Genomic DNA, 25405 nt, shown 5'->3' with positions numbered 1-25405 from the left:
GTGAATCAACATGACTTTCCACTTGAGTTTCCCAGACCAACAGCAACCTCCCTGTTGGGAAGGAAAGTGGAGACCTAGTGAACATAACAGGGCATTGGGTGGAGTGAGGGCATGAGGGAGTGTGTGAGGTAAGGAAGCAAGGTAAAAGCTCTAATCTTGTTGGTTCTTAAGTAAACCCCAGTACTCAGATCCATTATGGGCTGTTGTTTACTCTCTCATCTGTGACACGTGCTTTATTGACTATAAAATCCTTTTTTCCTCATAGAAAAAATGTAGATAAAGGCCTATTATTTTAGTTCCTTATCTGTTACCTTGTAAAATGCTGTTTAAGAAGTTTTCAGTACTATATTTTTTTACTCTATCTGTTAATATTACGGGGATTTTTTGACCTGTCATATTCACAACATTCTTCCTTATGCACTCAATGAGAATGCAATAATATTTTAATTAAATGCCAGATTACTGATGAATAAATGATGTTTGTGTTTATGCATGTCAGCCATTCTCCAGCATTAAGATATAATTAGAAATTAAGTCTGGAAGAAAGACTAGATAATACATAACAGTACTCTGCATTTTTAACTCTTTCTGTACTAGTGATTTCTACATGTCTGTCATCTTGCTTGCAGGCCAGCTCTCATGGTAATTTCAATAGCGTGTGACACAGAATGCCTTTTTATATTCCCATCTCTCTCCAGTCACCCAGTCCTTGAATAGCAAAATGCTTTCTATCCAGCAATCTTAATGAATATGTATAAAGCAGTGTAGACCTCCCCTACTTCTATTATGTAGGCAAGACCTATTTTCAGTACATGGGGAAACAAATGCAAAAAAAGATTAAGGACTCTGTCTGTGAAAATTATTTAGATGCCTATTCTTATGTGAGGCACCTAAAAACAAAGTGTACTCTCAAAACTGCATTTTATCTGTTATTGTAATCAGGGTGCCTTGAAGTTCCAGTCTGCCAGAGTGTGTGTTTCCATGCATTTCTGGAAGCACCTTGATTCTCTTGAGAGTCCCCCGTGCTCCTGTTAGGGTCTAAGAGTGCCTCTACTCATCCTTCAAAAGTGTATCTCACAGAGGGGAAGATCTACTAGGCATGCCCAGAAGAAATTGAGATGAGACTGTACAAGACATATCCAATGGTGGTACATACCTGCTTTCCCTTTTTATTCTTCAGATCAATAGTAAGAGCACTGTTCTGGTTTATCAGATACTTGACTTCAGTTGTGTCCTCAGCTTGATGGAATTATAAACTTGCCAGTCTGCTACCAGAAGTGCTGTAAGAACTCCCCAAACCAGTCCCTTGGTGTGTTCTGTCCTGCATGGAACAGGCATTCATTGGGTTAAGTGGAGAAAGGAGAAGTGTTTGCATAGGGTTCCCCATCCCTTCGGTTAGAATATTCATCTGAGAACAGACGTGGATTTTTCCACTGTATCCAGCTCTTGAAACATTTCCTTTTCTTTCATGACGAGGCAGGGCTCTAGTCATCTGGAGAATCTTCACTGTGGGCAAAGACCACAGGTTTGGCTACTACAGTCCCGAGAATTACAATGCAGAAGTCTTGCCTGAGATGAATTATGACTTAGGAAATCAATTGCATATGCAGGACCTAGAAGTGATTCTCCTTTATCCCTCACAGACACATTGTGTGATAATATTCCATAGGTAGGTCTTCCATTTTGGAGTCTAAATTATGGATGGCATCATTGAGGTGGAAGAATTGTTTTAGCACTTGACGCTAGATAGAAGCTTTGGTAAACAGTAGTGACTCCATTCTGGGATTGTGATTTTTTTAGATAGCTCTCACAGCATCTCTGTTACAGGAACTCAATTTACCCAGTACAATTTACTCAGCCACTTAGGACTGGGACAGAATGGTTATGTTCTAATCTTGCAGAGGCTTTTCAGAAGGACAGGTACAGTGCTATGTTAAAAAAATAATGTTTCTGATCTGCTGAGAGAATCTTCAAGGAGGGAATGAAAGTATTTTTCCTGTTCAACACTACTAGTTTAAAGAAACAAAAGTAGTTGCATAAATCAAGAAGAAGATGCAGTACTCGGGCATTTCAAGTGCTGTTTTTCTAAACAGCAGCTAAGATTAAACTGGGAAGAGGTTTTCTAACTGTGACTATTGACTAAATGTAAAACAGAAAGCTGAAGTTCAGATGGATTTGAGATTTGCTTAAATTCAGAAAGTTTACGATTTGCACATTGGTCCACTCAGTGCTCAGTAGTTTTGATTGCTCTCCTTTTTTTGAGTTTAATGTTTGGATGATAGAAAGTTGAGGGGCTTAAAAGGGAGGATGGGGAAGGCTATGAAACAGCAAAACCAAGCCAAAGATCAGTGTGAACAACTGAGAGATTCAATGCTCACTTAGTTCTCCAAGCAAGACAAATAAAAGGAGGACTGGATTTGGTACAGAAATTCAGTTCTAGCAAAACAATTATTTGTCATGTCCTAAACTTAGGGACTAAGAGGTTTTTTTTCAAATATAATCTAAGGAAGACTCACTTTAATGTCTTATTTAGGAAGGCTTTTGCTGTTACACTTTCACCATAAAGTATTGTTGCTGCAAAATCTGTGTCACATTAACATATTTCTCTGTTGCAGAGTCTCTGGAATCTACATGCTTTAAAGCAAACAGAACAAGAATATGCCTCTTAGTACATGTATTTCCTTTTCCTCTTTCCTCTTTCACCTGTCTTTCCGGACCTGACATTTCTTTCTACATCTGGCACTGCTATGCATCCTGGAGTTCATGATTTTTTCTTTGGATTTGTAAACCAAGGTTTCATAAACTTAATTATACCTGTTAATTGCATTCTCACATCCTCAGCTGCATTGTATATAAAATATTATTTGAATTGCTAAGAATTTGCACCATTAAGTGAAATGCTGTGTGTGCAAAAGCAGTTGCAAATGATGTTATACCAACTGCGAATTTTTAAATGGAAAGCTGCAACTCAAGTATCACTGAGTTCTGCTACCAAATGTTGTGTCTAGTAGGAGGGAGAAGCTGGGCTCATAGCCTGGAACATACATTGAGAACTGATTTTTTTAAAGAGAGATGCCGGATCATAAGTCACCTCTATTAGGAAAACAGACACCTGATTCTTCCAAATCAAACCAAGACTGGGATGGGTGAGGAAATAAGATTCAGATATAAACTACTGAACAAAAATAATCCCTCTCTGGTAATCTCTTAAATTGTTTTCTCAATTACTGTGTTGAGTGATTTAAGTGGTTTCTCCAGTAGGGTAAGTGTGCAGATATACTGTTCTGCGGATTCATTGCAATCAGTGAAATGCCATTTAAAGTATTCTTCCTGACATGGTTGTGAACAGTGAAATAAACAGCCTGTAAAAGAATTCATTCATTCCTGCCAAATTACATGCAAGGTAGTAATTTTTTATTCCTGTTTAAACTAACATTTCCATGAAGTGCAGTTGTTTTCAGTTTCATAAGGGTTTTGAAATTATATTCTACCATGCATGCTAATGCCCTTGAAAAATGTTTCTTTTGGCTCCAAAATCTAAAACATTTGCTTAAAATAATATTCTGTCATGACCTAACAAAAATGGCATGCGCACACTTCTCCACCAAAGAAAATTGCAAATAAAAGCAGTTGCTTCCCAGCACAAATTACTTTACTGACAAGCTAAAAGTACAAACTTCCTTATCGCACTCATATCAGATAAGGCTAAGTCCATCACTTCAGTAAGAAAATGTTAAGTGCGTAAGTACCAGAAGATATAGGCAGTGGAGATGTTATCATATCATTGGGACCCCCGTGCCATTGCATGTCTCATCAACCTGGTTCATGGAAAAATGTCAGAGTGCTTCTGCAGACACGGCTGCCATCAGCCTAATAAAGAATTACTTTGGGGACAAGTCTGCTCTCTTTGCAGGTCTCAGTTTGAAGTCCATTATATAGATAGATCACCCCTACCAAAAAAGGGTTTTTTTCTTATATTTAGGTGGAATTTATTGCATTTCAGTTTGTGTCCATTGCCCCATGTCCTTTCACTGGCCACCAGCAAGAAGAGTCTGGCTCCATCTTTTCTCCTCCCCTCCTGCTCAGGTATTTATACAAATTGACAAGATCCCCCTGAGCCGTCCCTTCTCCAGGCTGAACAGTCCCAGCTCTCTCGGCCCCGGTCCCTGGCCCCAGCACAGGGGTTAAACCAGCAACACCCAGCTCAGTCCCTGGTGGGGCTGAGCCCCTGCACTGTGGGGCATCCAGGATGTTTTGTTAACTTTTTAATCCACAGTGCCTTTAACTCCACACACTAATAGTTTCAGGCTCCTTTTGAAAAGAGAAGGAGAGCGTAGGGGAGCGGGAAGCACAGTTGGTTAGGCTATGTGTGCTTTTGGTTTAGCAACATTACATCGAGCATGATCCCCAAGTGCTATATTCCTGCCATTCAGTTGGTCATACATCTCCTTGAGTGGTAAAGAAGGTAACATAAAATAAACAAGACTTCAAATTGCACTAACATCTATATTGACAAGCGTTTCAAACTCACATGCACTCAGCCATGAAACACAAGGTTACAGGCCTCTAAAACTCAGCTCTTTGAGCTCATCTTAAGATTAGAAACAATGTGTTGATGCTTGCAGCAAGTTAGAAGATCTTCATGTGCATTATTGACCTGAAAGGCAGTGACAGGCTGGGAAATTGAAAAGAAAAAACCCAGAAAATTGTGGCCTTGTTGCATAGTATCAGTGAATCAAGTTTTGCCTGATTTATTTTTGTTACACTTTGTCAAAACTTCTAACACCTCAAATATTAAATTACTTAAAACACTTCCCGGCTCTTTCTTCAAATAAATGTTTTAGTTAAACTGTGTTGAGCTGAATGGAAAAATGTCAGAATTCACAGCAGCTTGAATGGCATGTGAGTGTAGCTGCAGACGTTTGCCCCACTAACCAGCCCAGGCAAACTCTTCTCTGCTTTTGCAGTAAGGCAGTGAGCCGCAGGGCACCTAGAAGCGGTGCTGGCACGTAAGCAGTCAGGCACCATCTAGGAGCAAAACATCCAGAACAACACTGCAAAGGCTGACACCCTGCGAAAGACTAGCAAATGAACCAGGGAGAAATCAACCTGCCAAGGAGCTTTCCTTTGTTTCTTCTCCACGGATTAGAATGTCAACCAAAAAATTAAGCGAGGCTACATTACTTGTGCTCATAAAATTTCATTTGAAGCACACTCCTATGATTCTATTTTAGAGAGAAACAGTAGCTTCCCACCAGAAAGGGGATGTGAAACTTCCAGAGCTGGCAATCAGTGCTTCCAGTGGACACAAGAATGCACAATTTGCCAGTCAGGCAGATATCTCTCTCATTCAATATTTTACCCCTGACGGTAGCTGTGACCAGATTCAGAGGAATAAATTTTGCAACAGTCACCTATAGGATTATCTGCCATTAGAGAAATGGTCTTTCTAATAGCTAGTAGTGAGAGAATAGTTTATACCCTGATTCTTCCCCAAGTTTTATTTAGGGTTTTTTGTTGGGTTTTTGTCAGGAGGAATCAACCCCAAATCCCAGTAATAGCTCCCAATAAATTTATCCTGTAAATGTCTGATTCTTTATGTAAGCTGACTATTAGTTCAGAGTTTCTCAAACATTTAGTTTATGTTTGGGGAGAAAATGAAGATTTTAATTTTTTTTTTAATCAGTGGTTGTAATCTCAGCAGCAGGTGACTAAGCATTTTCAATTTGCTGTGCTAGCCTGGTAGAAGAGAGCACACACGTTAGTGCACTCTTAATGCTGCTCTGAATGGAATAGCCCATACGAAGATCATGTTAGTTATTTCCCTTAGGAGAAAAGGATGGTTATAAACCCAGCAATTTCTTTGTTGTAATTCTATTCATATAAATGTAAATGTTGTTATTCTATTCATGTAAATGGAAATAAACAGGAGGTCACTTATTTTCTTAAAATTCCAAGCCTCTTACTGGCAAGCCCTCAGCCTCCAAAATCTTTTAGGGATTTGTTTTCAGCCTTCTTGTTGTCTACCATCTTTTTGGATGCTTTTCTGTCACAGAAAGTGGATGGCTTTTAACTGCCTTGAAATCCCTGTATCCTCACTTCTAACCACCATAGCGTGTGTGTTTTGGCTATCTTATGTTTTGGATGCAGTCTGCGTCCCTGCTTCAGTATCCCCTTCTAATGCTTCCCTTACCATTATTGCTCTGCACGTCTCCTCTTTGCTGTCAAGTAAGCCCTGTGTCCCTTTTGTTCTTTCTCAGGCTCCACTCCTTTCTCAATTACTGTGCCTTTGTCTGGGTCCCCTTAGATATTTACTTTATCCTGAATTATTTCTGTCCTTCCTCTGTCCAGCTTCTTTTCCTTCCTGCCTGCCTCTCAGCGTGTATAATTTTCTTTGTACAGATGCTGCATTGATAATTCAGAGAACTGATTTTTCAATACTGAGATTTACAGACAACATACTTACTTGGACTGAGTTACATTGTTTTCTTTCAGAATATTGTGAAGTTGGTTAGTACTTTCTAAAATATGGATTTCAAAAAGTAAATTATTAAAATCAGTTTTCAGGTTGTCATGACTAAATAGGTTATGTAAAAAATTTGGAAGCTAGATTTAAGAAGACAGATGCCTGGAGTGGAGAATGCAAAGTCACACTGAAGGTGTCCCATCACACCGTTATGTCCCCATCTACCTTGCTTCTGCAGTCACACTCTGTTCTCAGGACACATCATCCCTTTCAAATGCTTCTTTTTAAGATACACTCCAACCTCTACAATATGGTGAAGCAGAAGTTTTAGCTCACACAAGAGCAAGTGACAGGGAGAGAGGGGAGGGTGCAGCAGGAGCCAATATATGATTTTTTTAATTTTATTTTTTGTAAAGCAGGTTTATACCATCATTTTCACCAAAATAAGTAAGAATTTGGCTGTTGATGTTTAACACATTGCCAAAAATGCTGACTTTCACTGGCTGTGATGCCTATAAACCATTGTATGAAGTATTTAATTTCTATGTTCTGTTTTGGCCAAAATGTTAGTGACATTTCAGTTCAACCTAGTCTTCCTTTCTCTAATATGATTTTTTTTTGCACAACATTAAGATATAAGAGAAATATTCAGAAAGCTTAAAATTAGCAATGAAGTAAAAATAGTAAGGTATTTTATTAGATTACTGTTGCAAATTTCAGAATTAGAAGTTGCTTTCTGGAAAAAAGAACCTCTTGAACTTCATAAAATGAAAGAATAATGTCTATCTCTTACGTAAAATTTAGTGAAAACTATTTTTTAATTGTGCAAGCTTATTAAATAGTCATGAATCTTCTTGTGACTTTTGATTCCTTTTGCTTTGCCCTCATAATTTGTGTGATGCACCTAAGTTGTTCTGGTTGGTAAACTGGTAGCCTTAAATTTCTACGCTTTTAGTGAGTCACAAGTTTGGCTCTCTAGATAAAACAAAAAGCAGTAATAAACAGAGCTGATAATTAGGACAAACAGGTGGTAATGCTAACTAATTTCTAGCAACTTTGAGATACAAATTAATTTAAAAGGAGGCAACTGATTAACATATCAGTCTAGTATTTAATGTGAGAGCTCAAAAAGAGAGATAATTTCATTGCGGAGAGAGAGATAATGTCATTCTAAACAAGAAAATTTGTGGGGAAAAATGAAAACAAATCCATCTCCCTTTCTCTCCCCTCCCCCCATATAGTTATTTCTATGAATTAAAAGATACTGTATTGCTATATTACAGCATTTTCCTTCTGCGTATGCATGCTTAGTCTATTTGTATGGTAGTCATGTCTTCTAGAACAGCCTTGTGAGATTTGGTAACTCCAAGCAATACAATATTTAATAATACAAGCCTGTATTTATTTATCACTCCATTGTTGACATCCACCAAAAAGGAATTATGAGAGCACGTACAAACTGTGCTACATGCATGGAGGTTATTTCTTGCTCCCTCACAGGGTAAAATACCTTCATTATCTTTTTGCTAGATTTCAGGATGGGGACTTGATTTGGGAATTACTAATATACTCACATTTTCTTACATATAATCTGAATTTCTAAACAAAAAAACCTACTGTTTTTAAATGAAGCCGAAGTGTAGTGGCAAAATTAGGTCTCATGATTTTTTGTTTTGATATGTTGTCTCTATCTTTTCAGGATTCCTGTACCCACACATCTGTCAACAGCATTCCCTATGGTTTCTTCTGATGTGCCTGAGTTGCCTGAGCCTGTTGTGCCCTCTCAGATTTCCCCCGAATTGCCATCTGTATGCCAGGAAGGACTGTGCCATAACGGAGGGACTTGTCATCCTCTCTCTCTGCCTACTGGGGCCACCTCGTTTCAGTGTGACTGCCCACTACACTTCACTGGTCGATTCTGTGAAAAAGGTAGCTCTGGTTCATTCTTTCTCTATTAGTTGTGAAATGCAAGTCTTATGCTTCTCTGGAGCAGGAAGAGGGGAAGAGGTAATGATAATCATGGTCATCTGCTTTTCATCCCAGTTACTGTTGGTAACTCAGGAGTAGATTCATTGAGGTAGTCAGAATAATACTTATTTGCAGCGTAAAATGGGTGATATCAGTCAGGCACACTAGTAGGAGTTGCAGGCTTGAGTTAATTAAAAAAATATTGTGTTATTTGTGCAAGTTGTTGTGCACCGTGTTAATGCGTGTTACTCAATATAGTATTTCTGGGACAGAAGAAAGTTAACTTATGAAAATAAGGAGATTTCCTCGAAAGACTATATGTTTTCCATTTCTACAGATTGTTCTTTTTTCACCACTGTGCCTGGTCCTTTGTTGAAAAAGGCTTTTTTTACTCTGTAGCTCACTTATATTTCTATTGTACTACTGTTGCTCATAAAGCACAGATTAGTAAGATGAACATAATTTAATTAGAATTTGAATAAAAATAAGTATTTGAACAATTTTGTTTTCTTTGTAAAAAGAATCAAGGCTGTAAGACAAACTGATCAATAACTGCTAGGGTTTCTGTTTTGTAGTTGTAATTATTTCGCATTACAGCTTTTCAGAAAGTTCTTTTTTATGACAGATTTTATAGCTGGCTTCAAAACCTTTTAGCTTTTAAGGTACAGTGGGTTATAAATGGATAATTTCCATAGTATTAAAGGGCATTACTGGTGTACAGGAAAAGAAGAAAAAAATTGTCTAGATTGTGGTTCTATAACTGTAACATCCTCCTAATGAACTTCCCATGGTATGAAATACAGGCAACTAGAGTTAAAAATGCCCTTGCCAGACTGACGGTATATCTGAGCTAATATCACCTTGCATTACTGGCTGAAAGTAGGTCATTACACTCACTATATGTGAAAGCAATCAATGACTGTGACTTCAAAAAAAATAATTGTCATGTGTTGCTTAGCTATCAGAGAATATTTTACCTTTCAGCCTTTCCCAAGTTTATAATAAATTAAATCATATATTTTCAAATTGTCAGTGTTAAAATGGAATTCTGTGAATATCTTCTATGCATTTGGTATCTGGGCATACTATTTGCACTTGCTTTCAATACATGGCAGCTGTCCAAACTGCACCATAAAATCGTGGAACCAAAATAGCAGGTTTCCATCAAAGATAACAGATTTAGTTACCATTGAGTGTGTGTTTCAATGAAGTATTTTCAATATTTCAATAAAGTGTTTTATTTATTTACGTACATTTTATGTGCCAGAATTCCCTTCTGTGTTCCAAAGAATGCAGTTGGCATCCTTTGTATCAGCATCATCTGTGGTATTTTGGATGGGAGCAGATTTTGGCTTTTCCCAAGGGTTATGCCAGTAGTAAGCAATGTTAAATTTAAGAAGGAGTTTGATAGACATCCTGTGGTAGTAGGCCATATCAGTGTATATGCACAACCACTCTGTTGGGTGACACCTTGTCTGGACTCCACTGGTGCCTTCCACCAGTGTCTGATTGCTGCCTTCTTCTGACCTAGTCTTACCTTCCAGTTGATCTGTCAGTCTCCAGGAGTCTTCTACGGTTTGGTGTTTTTAATGAAAACTGATATAATCTTCGTTTGAATTATATTATCTGGGCACCTCCCTGTGCCACAGACTTTGGTAGAAGTACCTTCCAGGCCACTGACTGAAACAGCTATTTTTGAGTTGCTCATTCAAAAATACATCATCCTAAACCATTTTCTCCTTTGAAGCTTAACCAGTACAGGCCTGCTGAGTTCATACAATAGGATGAATTGCCTGTCTTCCAACTACATTTCCAAGGGAATTTCACATACTTATCTTACCTGTGTAAAAGAAGGGGTCCCCTTCCCTCTCTTTCTGTGACTTTGTTTCAAAAATCATGTGTGAAAATATGACTGAATTATGACTACCTGAAGAGCAAATTAAAAGCAGGGGACTATTACAATAAGTCGCAGTTGTAACCAAATCTTTGATGACTAGGAATGAAGCATCCTATGTTAGACACACTGGTAACTATTCCATTCAATAAAATCAGAATACAAGCTTTAAAAAAAAAACTAAAATGAGTAGCTCCTTTTGGGAATATAACCTCAGCTATATAAGCATATAATCTTTTTAATGCTTGAGTGTCTAGTTTCCATGAGATACCTTTTCTTTTTTTCTAAAATTGGAAGAGATGCCGTTTGCTTTGCTGAAGCTTGCAGGCATGCTTGATGATGAGATTTTAGCAGCAATCCATTCTTCTGCATAGGATGCCTTTTAATAGTTCTGGCACTGGAAGAAGAACATTTCTCTCCTTTTTTCCCTTTGTGTGGAGAAGACAAATTAAAGAGTTCCTCTTTTCACAGAGCTCTGCTTTTACCCTCTACAACCCCACCATCAATACAGGGAACAGCTTCCCGCTTCGTGCTTAGCTCTCCCAGGTCAGCCAGGGCTGCGGTATGTGACAGGCTCATCAGCAGCTCACTGGGGCAGCTACCACCCAGGGCATGTGCTGTCACATTGCATGTTTACATAGATCAGGATCAGATTTGATGTATCCTGTAGTTAGCAGCTGAAAAGTAACTGAAGCATAATGTGATTTTATTTAATCCTAAAATTTCAACGAGATATTGAAAATTTAGTGTAATGAGACCAGAAATTGCCCAACTGAACTATCATTATAAACCTTTGATATTCAGGGGCCAGTTCTTCAAGAAGTCTGGAAAGAACTCATAATTACAGGAGATAAGGGCATCTGTAATCATTTTATAATTATTTACTGTAGACCTTGCAAGGGAGAAAGTAAATTTATCAAGTATGCAATCTAGAAACTTTGTTCCAGTCAAGGAAATATTAAAGATAGCTGTGATCTGTTTTAATCATGCTGTAACATATACCTGTACATCTCAGTAAATGTTCTTCTTAATCATCTTAGTGATCTACCTTGTACCTAACTAAATTTGAGCAAGAAAATATATCATACACTCAACTGACATAGTAACACTCAACATGGCATGTCACAGGGTCTTATATACAAACCCTGTGTAGGCATCTTGGCTTCATTAGAATGTGTGCATTTGCTTATTTCATATCTAGGTTAAGATGCACCACTTAGTTTCTTACTAACAACTGTATATTTCTGACAGCATATATGATCATCTTCTAGAGTGAAAGCAAGTGAATGTCATCATCTCAGTTATATGGTTCAACTTGATAGCGTTTTATTATATGCAGTATAGCATTTTCCTATTCAATTGTTCCTTAACTAATAAACTCCAGCAGCTTGTTCTGCCCTTACAAGAAATATGTTCAAATCATAAGTGTCATTATGGATACATAAGGCCAAGCCAGTTTATTTAAATACATAGTGTATTTACTCTAAACAATCAGATACCTCTGAAATCTGAAATGTCCTTAAATGGCAGTTTTGAAAAGTGGAAATCTGTCTCCATTTTTCTAAGGAAATAGAAAATTACTGATATGAACCAGTGTATTTGCTGAAGTCAAACTGAAGATAGCAACACTGGATATATGCCAAAGTATACAAAGTGAGGATTTAGTCTAAAGCATATATGTGCAACCATTTGAGGCCTTTAATTCCCTTCAGTTCCCTTTAATACTGCTTTCAGTATTTTCCTTTTTTTTTTACTACAAATTACCAAAGTTATCTGGAAATGAGAAGTTGCTACAAGCTTTATTTTAAAAACTTTAACTTCAAATGCAGCATAGAAAATTTGCTGCCAATGTAAATTTAATCTTTATTACTGAGCAGTGAGTGCTAGGTCATACAATAGAAAGAGAGGATTGTGTAGATAGGGGATACAGTGAAGGGGAGATAGCTCAGATACTCTGAGCTACCTTTTTTCTTTTTCCTTTCTGGGTAAATAAGCTTTTTGACTTTAATATGAAAAGTATCATTCTTTCCTCCATGAAACAATTCTTTATTAGCTAAGTTGTTGTATCTGCTTCATTGTGAAATCCCTACACACGAGTGGAAAAAACATAATGCTTCTGCTTTAGCATGAAGGCAGATGGTTGTCTATTACTGTAAAGTTCATAGTGATAGGTTTGGAATATCACTGTCTTGCATGTGCAAAGAAAGTATGTCCCTGACTGTTAATTATAAGATTAACATTTTTAAAGTCTCCAAAATTTTTAGTATTCTGTAAAAGTTTTATAAATTGTTCAATAAAAAGAATATTTAAATGTCATGTGTTAAAAACAGGAAATCTGTTTAATTTGATGTGTTGCCTGTGTATATTCTGTACGTTACTTAAAGGTCAACTCCTTTGACAAAGCTGCAGAACCAGGAGTCAAATGGCAGGCTGTTACAGGCATTTATCTTGCGACAGTCCCACCTGGAGACTTTGCTACATTTGTTCCCTGGGATACACTTGTTGAATTCCTCATTTGTTGAGCAATTCTTGATAATATCACCCCAAACATTAGAGGTCTCTTTTACTAGCAGCTTTTCTAGACATTGTTCCTAACATAACATTCCTAATTTGCATCATTGACTACTATCATTCATCTCTGATGATTTTTTTTGTCTTTTTGTATTTGGTTTTGAAAATAAATGTAATTAGTCCACTTTCTGTGATTTCAGCCACATTTAGAAGCATACAGTCTCATGGCTCCAGTAGGCCATAGATCTATTTATCTCCTTAATAATGGTTATACTGTGTGGGTATGATTTAAAATAAGTCTGTGACAATTGCTATCAGAAAGAAGGATGAGGAAGTGGGAACCATATAAAGAGGTATGGGTGAGGAAGGTCAACCACGCATTCGTTTCCACATTCAAGTCTCAGTTTGAGGTACCCAGAAAGAAAAACAGGATACTGTTACCCCATATCCTCTGTTTTTCCAGAATTCAAGTGTTCTTTCACCCATTTTGTCCTCCCTCAAAGTCATTCATAACCTTGTAGGACTCTGTGATCAGAAAAAAATAATGTGTTTAGAGATATGTATAAACTTCAGTAATTAATTTGATGTCATAAACCACAGCCAATGTCTAAACTCATGAGATAGATACCTATTGATTTCCCATAAAATGCATTTATTTGTGTATGTAAAACTTCCACATGAACTCTCTAACTTTTGGGCTAGATTTCAAAAAAAGTAGTAAGTTTTCCCTTCAGATTTAGAATGTTTTTTTAGAAGATGACTTTAAAAATTAAGAACACAGTAGGTTTGTTAAGAAAAAACAAGGATTTAGCCAGAAGTTAAATAACTTTGTATATTGGCTTTGATACACTAGCTGCCATTATAGCAATTTTGAAGTTGTGTGTAGAAAATAGCTAGCCATTCCCATACAGTTTATTTGATACAGTAAAATTCAACAGAAGTACTATTTTGGTGAGCAATGCAAAAAAGAATTCTCTAAATTAACTTAAACATTCTTCTCTGCACTTTCACTCATGGCTATAATCTTGCACTTTGATATGAGACTAGGCAAACCTTGTGAAGTGTAACTTGTTAACGCTTCATAATACCCTGCATCTGTGAGTAATTGGATTAGCTGCACAGTCACCTGGACTTAGCATATGGTCCCTACTTTTTTTCTTAGTTCACAAAATAATTGAGAAGTTTTTGAAGATGTCTAAAATATCTCCAACCTGATGCCATCTTGTTTTATCAGTTACTACATATCAGGTTTTTATTTTAATGTGGGTTAATTTGCTGAAGTGTTTTTGAAATCGAAGGAAAACAGGATTTTGAGGGTAGAACAGCTGGGTTCACAAGGAAGTGGTGAAGCAATTTTTGACTAATCCTTCTTCTGCCCTCCTGAACAGTTTTGTAGAATTTTACCACCTCAAAAGCAAGTATCAGTGTAACTGAGCTTTAATACAACTTAATATTACATTTTCATCTAACTTAGAAATTATGTCCCAGATCCAGTGGAGCGTGTAAGCTTTACATGTATTTAACTGTGAGAGTGTAAGAAATCTGTGTGATTCATGTGCTTAATATTAAGGATGCAGGTATTCTGCAACATCAGATCCTGAGCTAGAATCCATCCATTCTGTTCCTAGTTTGGTCATTTATGTAGCTTATCAGTTAAAAACAACCTACATCTCAAATCCTTCTAGAGGACTTCATGAAATTGTAAAGGAATGTGGCAGTTTTCTATGATTATTAAGACCAGATTAAAAATGTGATTAAATGAGAGCTTAAGATACACCTTCTTATACCTAGAGGGAAGATAACAAGAAAGAAAGAGCTTACTGAGATAGGGAAAGAGCTCTTCGAAGTGCCAACCAACTCTAACAACTGGCATTCCAGTCTCTGTAAAGCTATATATTACTGCAACTGCCACCTACCCCCAAACCATCAGCTTCAGAACAGCTGTAGGGTCTACTGCTATAGGGTATACTATAGAGCTATAGGGTTCTCTTACTGAACAGACAGTTGATATATATTTCACAAGTCTGTTTTGGGAAAGAACATTATGGAGCCTGTTGGGCATTAGTTGCTTTGAAAGATTATGGTGAAAACAGTTAATAGTGATAGTTTTAATAGTTGTCAATTTGCTAATACATTCTCCATTTTGTATTCACATCCATTCACATCCAGTCATGACCCATTTAAAATAATTAAGTATTGTTTTTAAGTATTGTTTAAAGATTATTATTTTTAATTTGGATGTTATTAAAAATGAGATAGCTGTAGCATTTTGTTATAAAGGCTTGCATGGATAAGCACTTTTCAAGAAGTTATGCTTTTATTTCTGGGAAAAACAATTGATAAAAGCGGTAGAAACCTCTTTGTCTCTTCATGTAGATCAGACCTGTGAAATTTTGGCATTTCAGGCATTAGTTATCTGAATCACTATTTCGTTAATGTGGATGAAAGTTTTCTTGTTGTAGTAATCTTTAGGAGAATTGAAACGATTTGATAACAAACACTATTTTGGACAAGAACAGATAACAGAAAATGAAATAATGGTGAGTTTAGAATTTGTGGGGAACAAGCTTTCTTCCCTTCATTTTCCGCTTGAAAATGTTGGTATAAAAACTGATTGTTTCTAAAGCTTGTAACCTCTTCAGCTGCTAATCTCCCAGCTCCTTCGAGTCATTTTTCATTCAGAGATAACCGTTGTTACATAGGTGACAAATACTTGCTTTTTTTCTTCCTTTACTTCTCCATTTATGGCATTTTCTGGAAACACCTTTCAGTAACACCTGAATTGCTGCCATTTGTTCTGTTGGTGCTAATTTGCTGATAATCAAGTCATCTGCAGAAATGTTATGTGTCTCCCCAGGCAGTATGGCAATGCTTATTTTCTGAGCTTGACTCATTAGCATTCTTCCACAGGAGATACCATGTAATAAAGCAGGTGAGGTATTAAATAATGTATTTGAGCTTTATTAGGCAGCCTGTAAGAAAGAGACATAGAAGACTGGGTTTGCTTTTATAGCACAGAATAAACAGTAGTTAGTTAGGCCTTTTACCAATGAAATCACCTGTGTTACCAAGTTAGGATAACAGTATATTGTGCTACCTTGACATTTTGATTTCAAGAATGCAGTGATTAAAAACAGAGGGGTTTTTGCATTCCTGGATACAAAGGTGTGCAGCTGCTGGTCCACTCCCAGACCACTCTCAGGAGCTTCAGCTAGCTGAGAGTGTGAAGCAAACTTCAGCATTCTCTAGGGACCTCACTAAAACGTCCTGCTCAGGGCCATGCCAACTGGCAGATCCTTTCATGTCACCTCCTAAAGTGAGTGGTCATTTTGGGAGGACACTGGCTACTTACATGATGTGGTTACAGAGGAAATGGCTTTGCTGTTTCCTGGCCTAAGCATAAAACTCTGACGTAAGCATGAAACCCCACATTATTTTAATTAAGAGTGCCTGACATGTTCCTTTTCATGCATCTTCATGGAACACTGGTGCTTGTGTTTACATAAAATCTCAAACTATTGTTTAAAGGGGAGGAAAATTTACTTTACAAATGTTAGGATGTCACTGTTTTGAGGCTCCTCAAGACAGCAAACCTCCCCTTGAGGAAAAGAAGTCAGCTTCTCCTATATAATATAAAAAGGCCAGTTTTTCTTCCCACTATTGTAGTTTCTTTACATTTTTGTAATAACAGTGGTGATAAAATATGCAAGCAATTATATAGCAAAGACATTTTAGCTACCCAGGAAATTCAGGATTCAAGAGGTGAATTTACTCGTAGCACAATATACTTACATACTTACATTCTACATGCTTGTAGATCAGTTCTGTGCAGAATGAATGGGAGGTTTGAAAGGTCGGGAGCATGTGAAGTCCCCCTGTGTTTCAGTGGAATTAGTGAAAATATTGAATACAACATCAAACAGAGCAAAGAGTTGAGGCATTGCCCAAACTGAAATTCAAATTACTGCCAGATTCCTACTTTCTGTTAGATTCATATATAAGACAAGAAATTGCATAAATGAAAACAATTTTCCTACATGAACTGTATTGCCCTGTATCAAGAATTTTCCTTAATGAATTCTTTAGCCCTGTAAACGACAAAATAAAACCACTGTATTATAAATAAATAATAAAAACCTCTTGCATATTGAATACAATGGAAAATATGTGAATATGGGAAATAAAACTAAGAAAATAAAGGCAAGCATCCTATTAGGCTCTACCAATCACAATGGAAAACTATAGATTCATGACTTCCAAAAATGTTTTCCAACAAATGGAATTATTCTTAATACCATCTTATGTAAATAATAATAGCTGTAGCGACTGTTTCTTTTTATACGTACAAACAATCTGTTTCAGCAGCTGGTGAACTTCAGCAAAATAAAGAGCATAAATCAACCAAAAATTTATATGAGTAAAATATGTACGATGTGCAAAGTACAGCATTTAAAGTTTCTTTTAGAGTTTAACAGCAGAAGCCTAGTCCCTGTTGGACACCTGTCTCTTCACATACATTTTCTCATATAACAGGGAGCATGCTACTGGGGGTTTTTTTGCAGCACAGTTGCAAAATGCAAAAGGTTTATCACTGCAGGTTTATCTGAGGTTTAAATTATGGAGTTGTTATTTTAATAGCAAAAAACCTCCATAAGATGGGAGTATTCCTACTAAACACGTGTGTACTTCATTAAAAGTCTTGTTAAGAGCATAGTAGAATCACTGTGTAACTATTTCTGTTCCTGGAGATTCTTATATAGGAGTTTATAGGAACTTCTATTATGTTAATTCTGCTCTTGATAGAAAACCATTTTAAATCACTTATAAAAATATTAATGCATAGAAAAGGTACAGAAAATCAAAGATTTCCATGCATTAAAAAAATCGAGTAAGAAGGCACATTTCATTCATTGCTCTTTGAAATCCAGCAGACAGCATAAATCTCTTCCTTTAAAGATGAATCCAGACGGACTCGAGACAGGAAATGATAAGATGAAATTCGGTTCTAGATGATCAGAATCAGTCTCCCATTTCTTGACATTTCTGGAGACTTGACTGAGTGCAGTTGAGAATAAAGGGAAGAATGTCAGTTCAGATTTAAAGCCTGAACATTTCCATTAATAATCCAGATGCTGATGCTTGAGGGTCTGAAATTTATCCAGAGATGCTCAGGAGGCAAAAGATTTAAAAGGAACAGTAACAATAAATTTTGCCAAAACTGAACACTGTGATCCAAAATATTGGCTCAAAATGTGTTTGATGCAAAGGTCACCGTTATTTTTTTAATTTTGTTTGTTAAACAACAAAAAGTTAGTTTCACGTGGATTTAGGTACATTAACAAGGTGATTAAGCCTTTGGTCCCTGGAAGATATGCTAAAAAGTTGATGACATTTAAGGAATGGAGGGGGGAACAGGATAAAGAAACTACTACTGTGTCACTTAACAGCAGGCAGGACAGATTTTTGAGGTTGTGTGATAGGGCAGCTCAACACTGAAAATATTCTTGAAATACTAATATAGAAAAGCAAAATAAAAATGAAATGAGGAGTTATAAAGAAAAGTATTCATCGGCATTATACTTAATCCAGCTGAAGGTATCTTACAAGATTAAAAAAATCTCGGACACAGAGAATGCTAATAAAAACTCAGAACTATCTGAGACAGGAAACTAATGATTTATACTTGACATTTGCCACAAACTCTTTCAGCTTGTGGTGTTATCATCTTATCTCAGTGCAGAGGTAGTCTACTACTTTGTTGTTGTTAAAATGAGGTGTCAGCAGGGACCTTACCAACCCCTGCATTTCTCTGCATTTTCTGTTACCGCTGAAAATACATCATACGTTTTCTGCATTCCCAGAACAGAAGAGTTCTTCATTCTTTCTTCTGGCTCCAGTAGTGGTACACTGAAATCCTGCTGAGTTGTAACAGTTTCAGAAGCAGTAGATTATTACTGTACTATTATATTGCTGTATCTTATTTTTCACATAAACAACCTGCCAAAAGTATATAGGACTTATACTCTAGGAGTAGTGGTGAAGGTTACTCGTAATAATCAATAAGGCTTAGTCATTGTGCATGGCATTAGGATTTTTATAAGTTCTGGCAATATCTTCATTTATCTACGCCATGATTTTTTGCTCATAACATGGCTATTTTCATTCTCTGCTTTAAAAGGTGCTCTCCTAACAAAAAGTGTCTTCCCCCTTAACATTTCATTCACGAGTCTTTAAGAGGAGGTATAATCAGACAAAGTCAGCCTACCAAAAAAAAAAAAGGGGAGGGAGAAAAATGCTGAAGGCATCTGTGGAAATACTGTGAAATGTCATTAAAAGTAGTGTCTTTGCTAATAACAGAAATGCTTCTTACTGAACCTCATCAACACTTTCTTCTTTTCTTTCTTAACGTTTTGTTACAGACCACGCAATATTAATATTATGTCCTTATTTCTTTTCCAGCTTTGTCCCCCCAAATAATAATAAACTGGTTATATGCTATTGTGTATATGTGTGTAATACACAAAAAGCATATAGAAACACTATATTTCAACTTCATAATGGTTTTGTCTCTTTTCCTGTTGCCCTTTTTCATTTGTTCATTCTCCCTTTTTTGGTTGTAGCTGTTACATTCCTTTGTGACTTGCCAACCCCCCCAGTGCAGTGTGAACAGACCAGAAAAAGACTGACTCCGCACCCCCTTTATTATGAGCCACAGCATAAAGATAGGGACATTTTTAACACCTCCTTGTATTTGACAATTTCTTTGTCACTCTTATATGCATGACAGTTTGCCAAAAAGAAGGGAAACCTGGTCTAAGGGTTTTCCATCCTTGTTCAGATGGAAGGTGATGTCTTCTGCCTGGTACCTGTCCACTGTTAAAAAGTTGCGTTACTCTTTTTGTAGTCCAGTTATGTGGAAAACATTTCTGATTTCCAGTCCAAACCAGTTTAATCTAAAGTTAACTTTACAGATACATCAAAGTATATGCGAGTATGTTGGGTATCAGCTACAACATTGCTCTGTGAGGCAGTCTGAGCCATGTAGCAGTTGCTCAGCTTGCTCACCTCGAATAGCGTTTGTTTGAACTAATCTGGTCATTGCACATGAGTCAGCAGGAGATGCATTCTGTGGTAAAGCCGTTCATGGTGGTTGTGGCTAAAGGTGGTTGCGATGGCCCCTGTGGTGAGAAGGTCAGGTCGGTAGAACTGTTGTGTACCACATCCCATTTAATAGAGAGTGTGCTTGAGACAAGAAGTTAAAGTGAGGTTTTCTACTACTGATGTTTTTACTAACATGGAAAAAATACTTCTACATAAAATACTCCTTTAGTTTTCCCATTGCTTTTATGTGCTATCTGCACACACTTAGTGTGCTCTGTGGTTATTTCTAAATGATGATGACAATAACTTTGAAAATGAGATAATACGTCCTAAACAAAATCTGAATTCAGTTATCTCTTGGTAGAAATCTGGGTGCAATTCTAAACCCAGTCATATTTAGTCCAACCAAGTCCAACTTAGAGTTTTTTTCTTAAAAGAGCATGAATGTTTCCCTATTGTCATCACTGAATAAAGACTGAACTATGAAGTTTCTTCCTTTTTTTTTTTTTTTTTGGGGGGGGGGAATCTTTATTTTTGTTGCTTCCATTTATATTTTCCATGCTAGAATTCAAAATTTTTATTCTGTCAGAAAATGGAAAAATTTGTAGTAGACTGAAGGTATGGCAGCATAACAAAGAACTACTCAGAAGAATAACAAAGAAAGCAAAAAGTGAGAAAAGGTTAACCTTCAAATATCTTCATAATGTTTGTAAATATTAATATTGTTTCTTTTGCCCTTAATGTTTTTGCACAACAGCATGTGTAGAATAAAACCAGTAAGTTTTCCATTCCATACTTCACTACTTAGTGTTATGAGGTCCTTATTTACTTCCTTTTTCTAATCCTGGGATGTCTGATCATTCAGATCAGCTGTTTCTGAAAGCTAGTGTAATATCATAAAGAGCTTGAGGCTCAGTTGAACTAGCAGCTATCATGACGTTCAAAATAAAAAGAAAGTGGTGAAGGAGAAATGGAAAATTTCGTGGAAATTTGAGGTTGAAATTTTGTTAACATATGGGTCACCTAAAGAGACAATGTTAGGAAATGATTGGAGAATTTGAATAAAAAGCTGAATCACTGCTATCAGCCAGAGATTATTTCAGAAAATATATCCAAATATTTGTGGTACTATTTGATGTTAGTAATTAGTGTGCTTTACTTGTGCTATCTTTGACCACAAAACCTATGGTCTGTACTTTGTGTTTTTCTGCTGGTTATAAGCTCACCTCTTGAAATGTGCAGTAGCTTGCTGCTTATTTTCATTGCTTTTGTGACCATTGGACCATCACATATGTGATACAGCAGAGAACAGAATCCACCACCCAGCTTAGCTTGGTGCTCTGCACATGTCACATCAGATCTACAATAAGAATAAAGGAAAGGGGGAAAGGATTTAGGGAGGAAGAATAATACATATATTCTGAGATGGCCTGAATCACTCTAGTGAGACCACAGAAATGGTTTTCTTTGGCTATACATAGTGGATTATAAAGCTGAATTAAACGTAGCAAAGAAAAAAACCCTTACCAAGGTGGAACATAGAGAGAGATTAGTTTCCAGAGAGTTTGACTTGAGAGAGATATGTTTTTGAGAAAGATGATGTCATGTAGCTTTGCAGAATTAGTTTCCTGGAGCCAACTATTCAGTTGTTTCATGGTAACAGTATAAGAGGTACTTGCACAGACAATGTTCAGTGTAAGGGAAGAAATAACAAAGCCAAATATACTGAAAGAAAAGTAAGATAGACTGTCACAAATCAAAGAATGTGACTGTTTCTCAGTCAACACAGAGTGTATTTGAGGAAAGAAAGAACAATCAGATAAGGGAGTGAAAAGGGCATCCCCACATCCACCCCCAAGTAAACCTACAATAATTTAGTAGAGCAAAAGCTGATTCCTGGGAGTAGCTTAGGGAGAGTGCTTCAGGACACTAGAAGCAGCTCCATGCATGCTCTGCAAGAAACTGATGTTCCAGTTACTGATGTATTTTTTTTCTATTGTAGTCTGACAAGTTCAGTGCTTGATAGAGAAACTGTTACTATTAAATAGCATAGGAGACTAAAAGTCAAACTCTACTATATTCTTGAATTAGCCTCAGACTCACTGTATGACCTTGGACTTCTGTTCTGTCACTGCAAGACCTGCTGCACATTCTTCTGTAGTTTTTGTGGGATCATAATGATGTGATTCTGCTTGCCAAGTGATAATTCACTCATCCGTTCTTTATGTAGATGTTTTTTAAGATTTCCAAGGCTGCCTCAGGGAAGTCCTTACTTACATCCTTTTCTAATCATGGGATGTCTGATAATTCAGATTAGCTACCTTTGAAAGCTAATACAGTATCTTAAAGGGCATGAGGCTCAGTGAATTAGCAGCTACTGTAATCTGTCAGGTTTCACAAATTAAATAATGAAATATGTCTGATAGCAATCACGTCCCACAAAAGTAAGTTCCTAAACATTTTTTTCTGCCGAGGATCAGCAGATCACCCAGAGAGGCTGTGTTTTCATAGGCAGAACCAACTGTCCTTAACTCAGTACAGGACAGTCAGCAAAGACAAATTCATTCTCATGCGAATGCTTGGGAATAGAAACCTTAGATTGTGGATGCAGGTATTTCTGATCAGCAGTCTTAATTCCACTGTCCAGTAGTTTAAGACCAACCACAGATACTCCATGTGTTTTCAAGGATCCTATTCATCATACGTTTTCACAGAACACAAACCTTTAGTTTTGTTTCTCTGAAACAGGCATGTGTACATTATCAGTGATTTTTTTCCTTCTTTCTTATCCCAGAAGAACAGGTCTTTCCTCAAAGTAAAGCTTAACTTTGCTTAGATTTGAAAACTCAATATATTAATGTGCAAAAAGAATCTTGAGGATTCATTTGCACTGACCAATTTTAAAATACCCATTTCTGCATAGAATTACTATGAATGTACATCAAGTATCCATAATTCATTCTTGGCAACAAATCCTATTTGTTATTAATAAAAAAATATGCCTGTCAGTCTAGTAATTACATAAAGGCAATTTCCCTCAGTTTTAATGGAATTAGTTCCACATATAATTAAAAAACTTTATCTTGGTGCACCTTTCCTTGGTGATTGGCTGATACGAGAGAAAACATCCTCTTATAAATTGGATACTCAGCATACATTCGACATGTTAAGAAACCTATAGTAGCTCTCATATGTGATTCCTCTTGAGAAAAATCTAAGTTCACAGTTTATCTGGTTTGGTACAGATTTCAGAATCTTGCAATCGGCAGAAAATCCAGACCCTACACTATAAGTGTTACTTGCCTTGCTAGAATATACGGCTGTTTCATGATATGATAACTTTTATTATATTCCAGATTATGCTCCCATTATTGGTCTTTTGAGTTATATTTTGACCAGATGCTGTGTGATTGTGCTATTCTATGCATGTCCACATGATCAGTGACAGATGGTCATGCTCTAACTTCATCTGAAAAATCACTGGTCTTGAAGCAGTGTGTGAAGAAATCATAAATAATGTGATTTTATTAGCATGGGAATTCACACATTTTGGAAAATTACTACCATCTGTGTGCATTAGTGCAGCATCATGCCTTTTAGACCAGATCTGATTCATGCCTTGCCAACTTTGTATAGAAATTCAATCAGTAAGTATTTTTCTGCACAAGATCATGCAGACAGGCCTCTGTATGTCCACCCAATTGCTGTCCTTGGAATACCAGAAAGATATTATGGCCTACATTTTCATATATGGCTAAATGTCAGAGTATTCTGATTATGATAGAAAATAGATAAATATGGCAATTTTATTATATGCCATATTCTCCATCTACAAGAAGAGGGTTTGTCTGGAAGCTGACCACCCTACAGCAGATCATATTTGCCATGACTCATCCATCAGGTCTGCAGAACACCATAATAGAAAACTTTAGTAGACATACTCTCCTCATACCATAAGTGGGAAATCAAAAGGGAGTATCAAAATATCTTTTAAAGACTTGGACTTAGCTTTATTTGTGTATATATTTAGGCTTTGATTGGTTCCTAAAATATGGATGTCAAGTAAGATTCAAACAGTTGGTTTCTAGAGTTCCAATCCTTTCAGCTTCCCTCCTCAGTATCCTACTATTCCACCTGAACCTCTGGTCGCAAAACAAAGAAGTTCTATAAATAAACAAACAACCTTTTGCAGACTTCACAAACAGATTCACTTGTCTTCATCAGAAAGCCATAGGACCTGTAGTATAAGGGATACTTTTCATGTTACTTCTGGACATGTCTCAGGAGGTTTATGATACCAGTGAGACCTTGGTACCTTTCATCCTAGAGTGTTTATTAAAACTGAAATAGAGCAATTTGGCATTAAATTGGGTCAGAGATGATTTGGCTGCTATCAGTTTCACTTTTTGTGTTAAACAACTTTCTCCCACCCTCCTTTAAAGTAAATTTATTGAAGGTTTTGATTGAAAAGGATAAGTGTTTAAACCCATTGAAGACCTGTGGTGGGCTGACCCTGGCTGGATGCCAGGTGCCCACCAAAGCCATTCTATCACTCCCCTCCTCAGCTAGACAGGGGAAAGAAAATAAAATGAAAGGCTTGTGGGTCAAGATAAGGACAGGGAGAGATCATTCACCAATTACTGTCACGGGCAAAACAGACTCGACTTGGGGAAGATTAATTTAATTTATTACCAATCAAATCAGAGTAGGATAATGAGAAAATAAAAAATAAATCTTAAAACACCTTTCCCCACCCCTCCCTTCTTCCTGGGCTCAACTTCACTCTCAAATTCTCTACCTCCTCCCCGCCAGTGGCACAGGGGGATGGGGAATGAGGGGTTGCGGTCAGTTCATCACATGTTTCTGCCGCTCCTTCCTCCTCAGGGGAGGACTCCTCACACTCTTCCCCTGCTCCAGCATGGGGTCCCTCCCATGGGAGACAGTCCTCCACAAACTTCTCCAATGTGGGTCCTTCCCACGGGCTGCAGTTCTTCACAAACTGCTCCAGCATGGGTCCTTTCCATGAGGTGCAGTCCTTCAGGAACAGACTGCTCCAGCGTGGGTCCCCCACGGGGTCACAAGTCCTGCCAGCAAACCTGCTCCAGCGTGGGCTTCTCTCTGCACAGGTCCACAGGTCCTGCCAGGAGCCTGCTGCAGCACAGGCTTTCCACAGGGTCACAGCCTCCTTCAGGCATCCACCTGCTCTGGTGTGGGGTCCTCCACGGGCTGCAGGTGATATCTGCTCCACCAGTAACCTCCACAGGCTGCAGGGGGACAGCCTGCCTCACCATGGTCTTCCCCAGAGGCTGCAGGGGAAGCTCTGCTCTGGTGCCTGGAGCACCTCCTCCCCCTCCTTCTTCACTGACCTGGGTGTCTGCAGAGTTGTTTCTCTCACATATTCTCACTCCTCTCTTCTGACTGCTGCTGGTGTCGCGCAGTTTTTCTTCCCCCTTCTTAAATACGTT

The 25405-nt window shown here is 37.4% G+C and overlaps 1 protein-coding gene across 1 annotated transcript in view; it reads left to right on the top strand.

Moving 5' to 3' along the window:
* Positions 1-25405, top strand: part of EYS (eyes shut homolog) — a 944771-nt gene that overhangs the window by 703587 nt on the left and 215779 nt on the right. Inside the window, 1 exon segment of the mRNA XM_072855247.1 lies at positions 8166-8395. Coding sequence (XP_072711348.1) covers positions 8166-8395 — 230 coding nt within the window.

Source organism: Ciconia boyciana, chromosome 3 (genome assembly GCF_034638445.1).
Source record: "Ciconia boyciana chromosome 3, ASM3463844v1, whole genome shotgun sequence".
Lineage (NCBI taxonomy): Eukaryota > Metazoa > Chordata > Aves > Ciconiiformes > Ciconiidae > Ciconia > Ciconia boyciana.
Note: the sequence above shows the minus strand (reverse complement) of the source record. Positions and strands in the feature narration are given on the sequence as shown.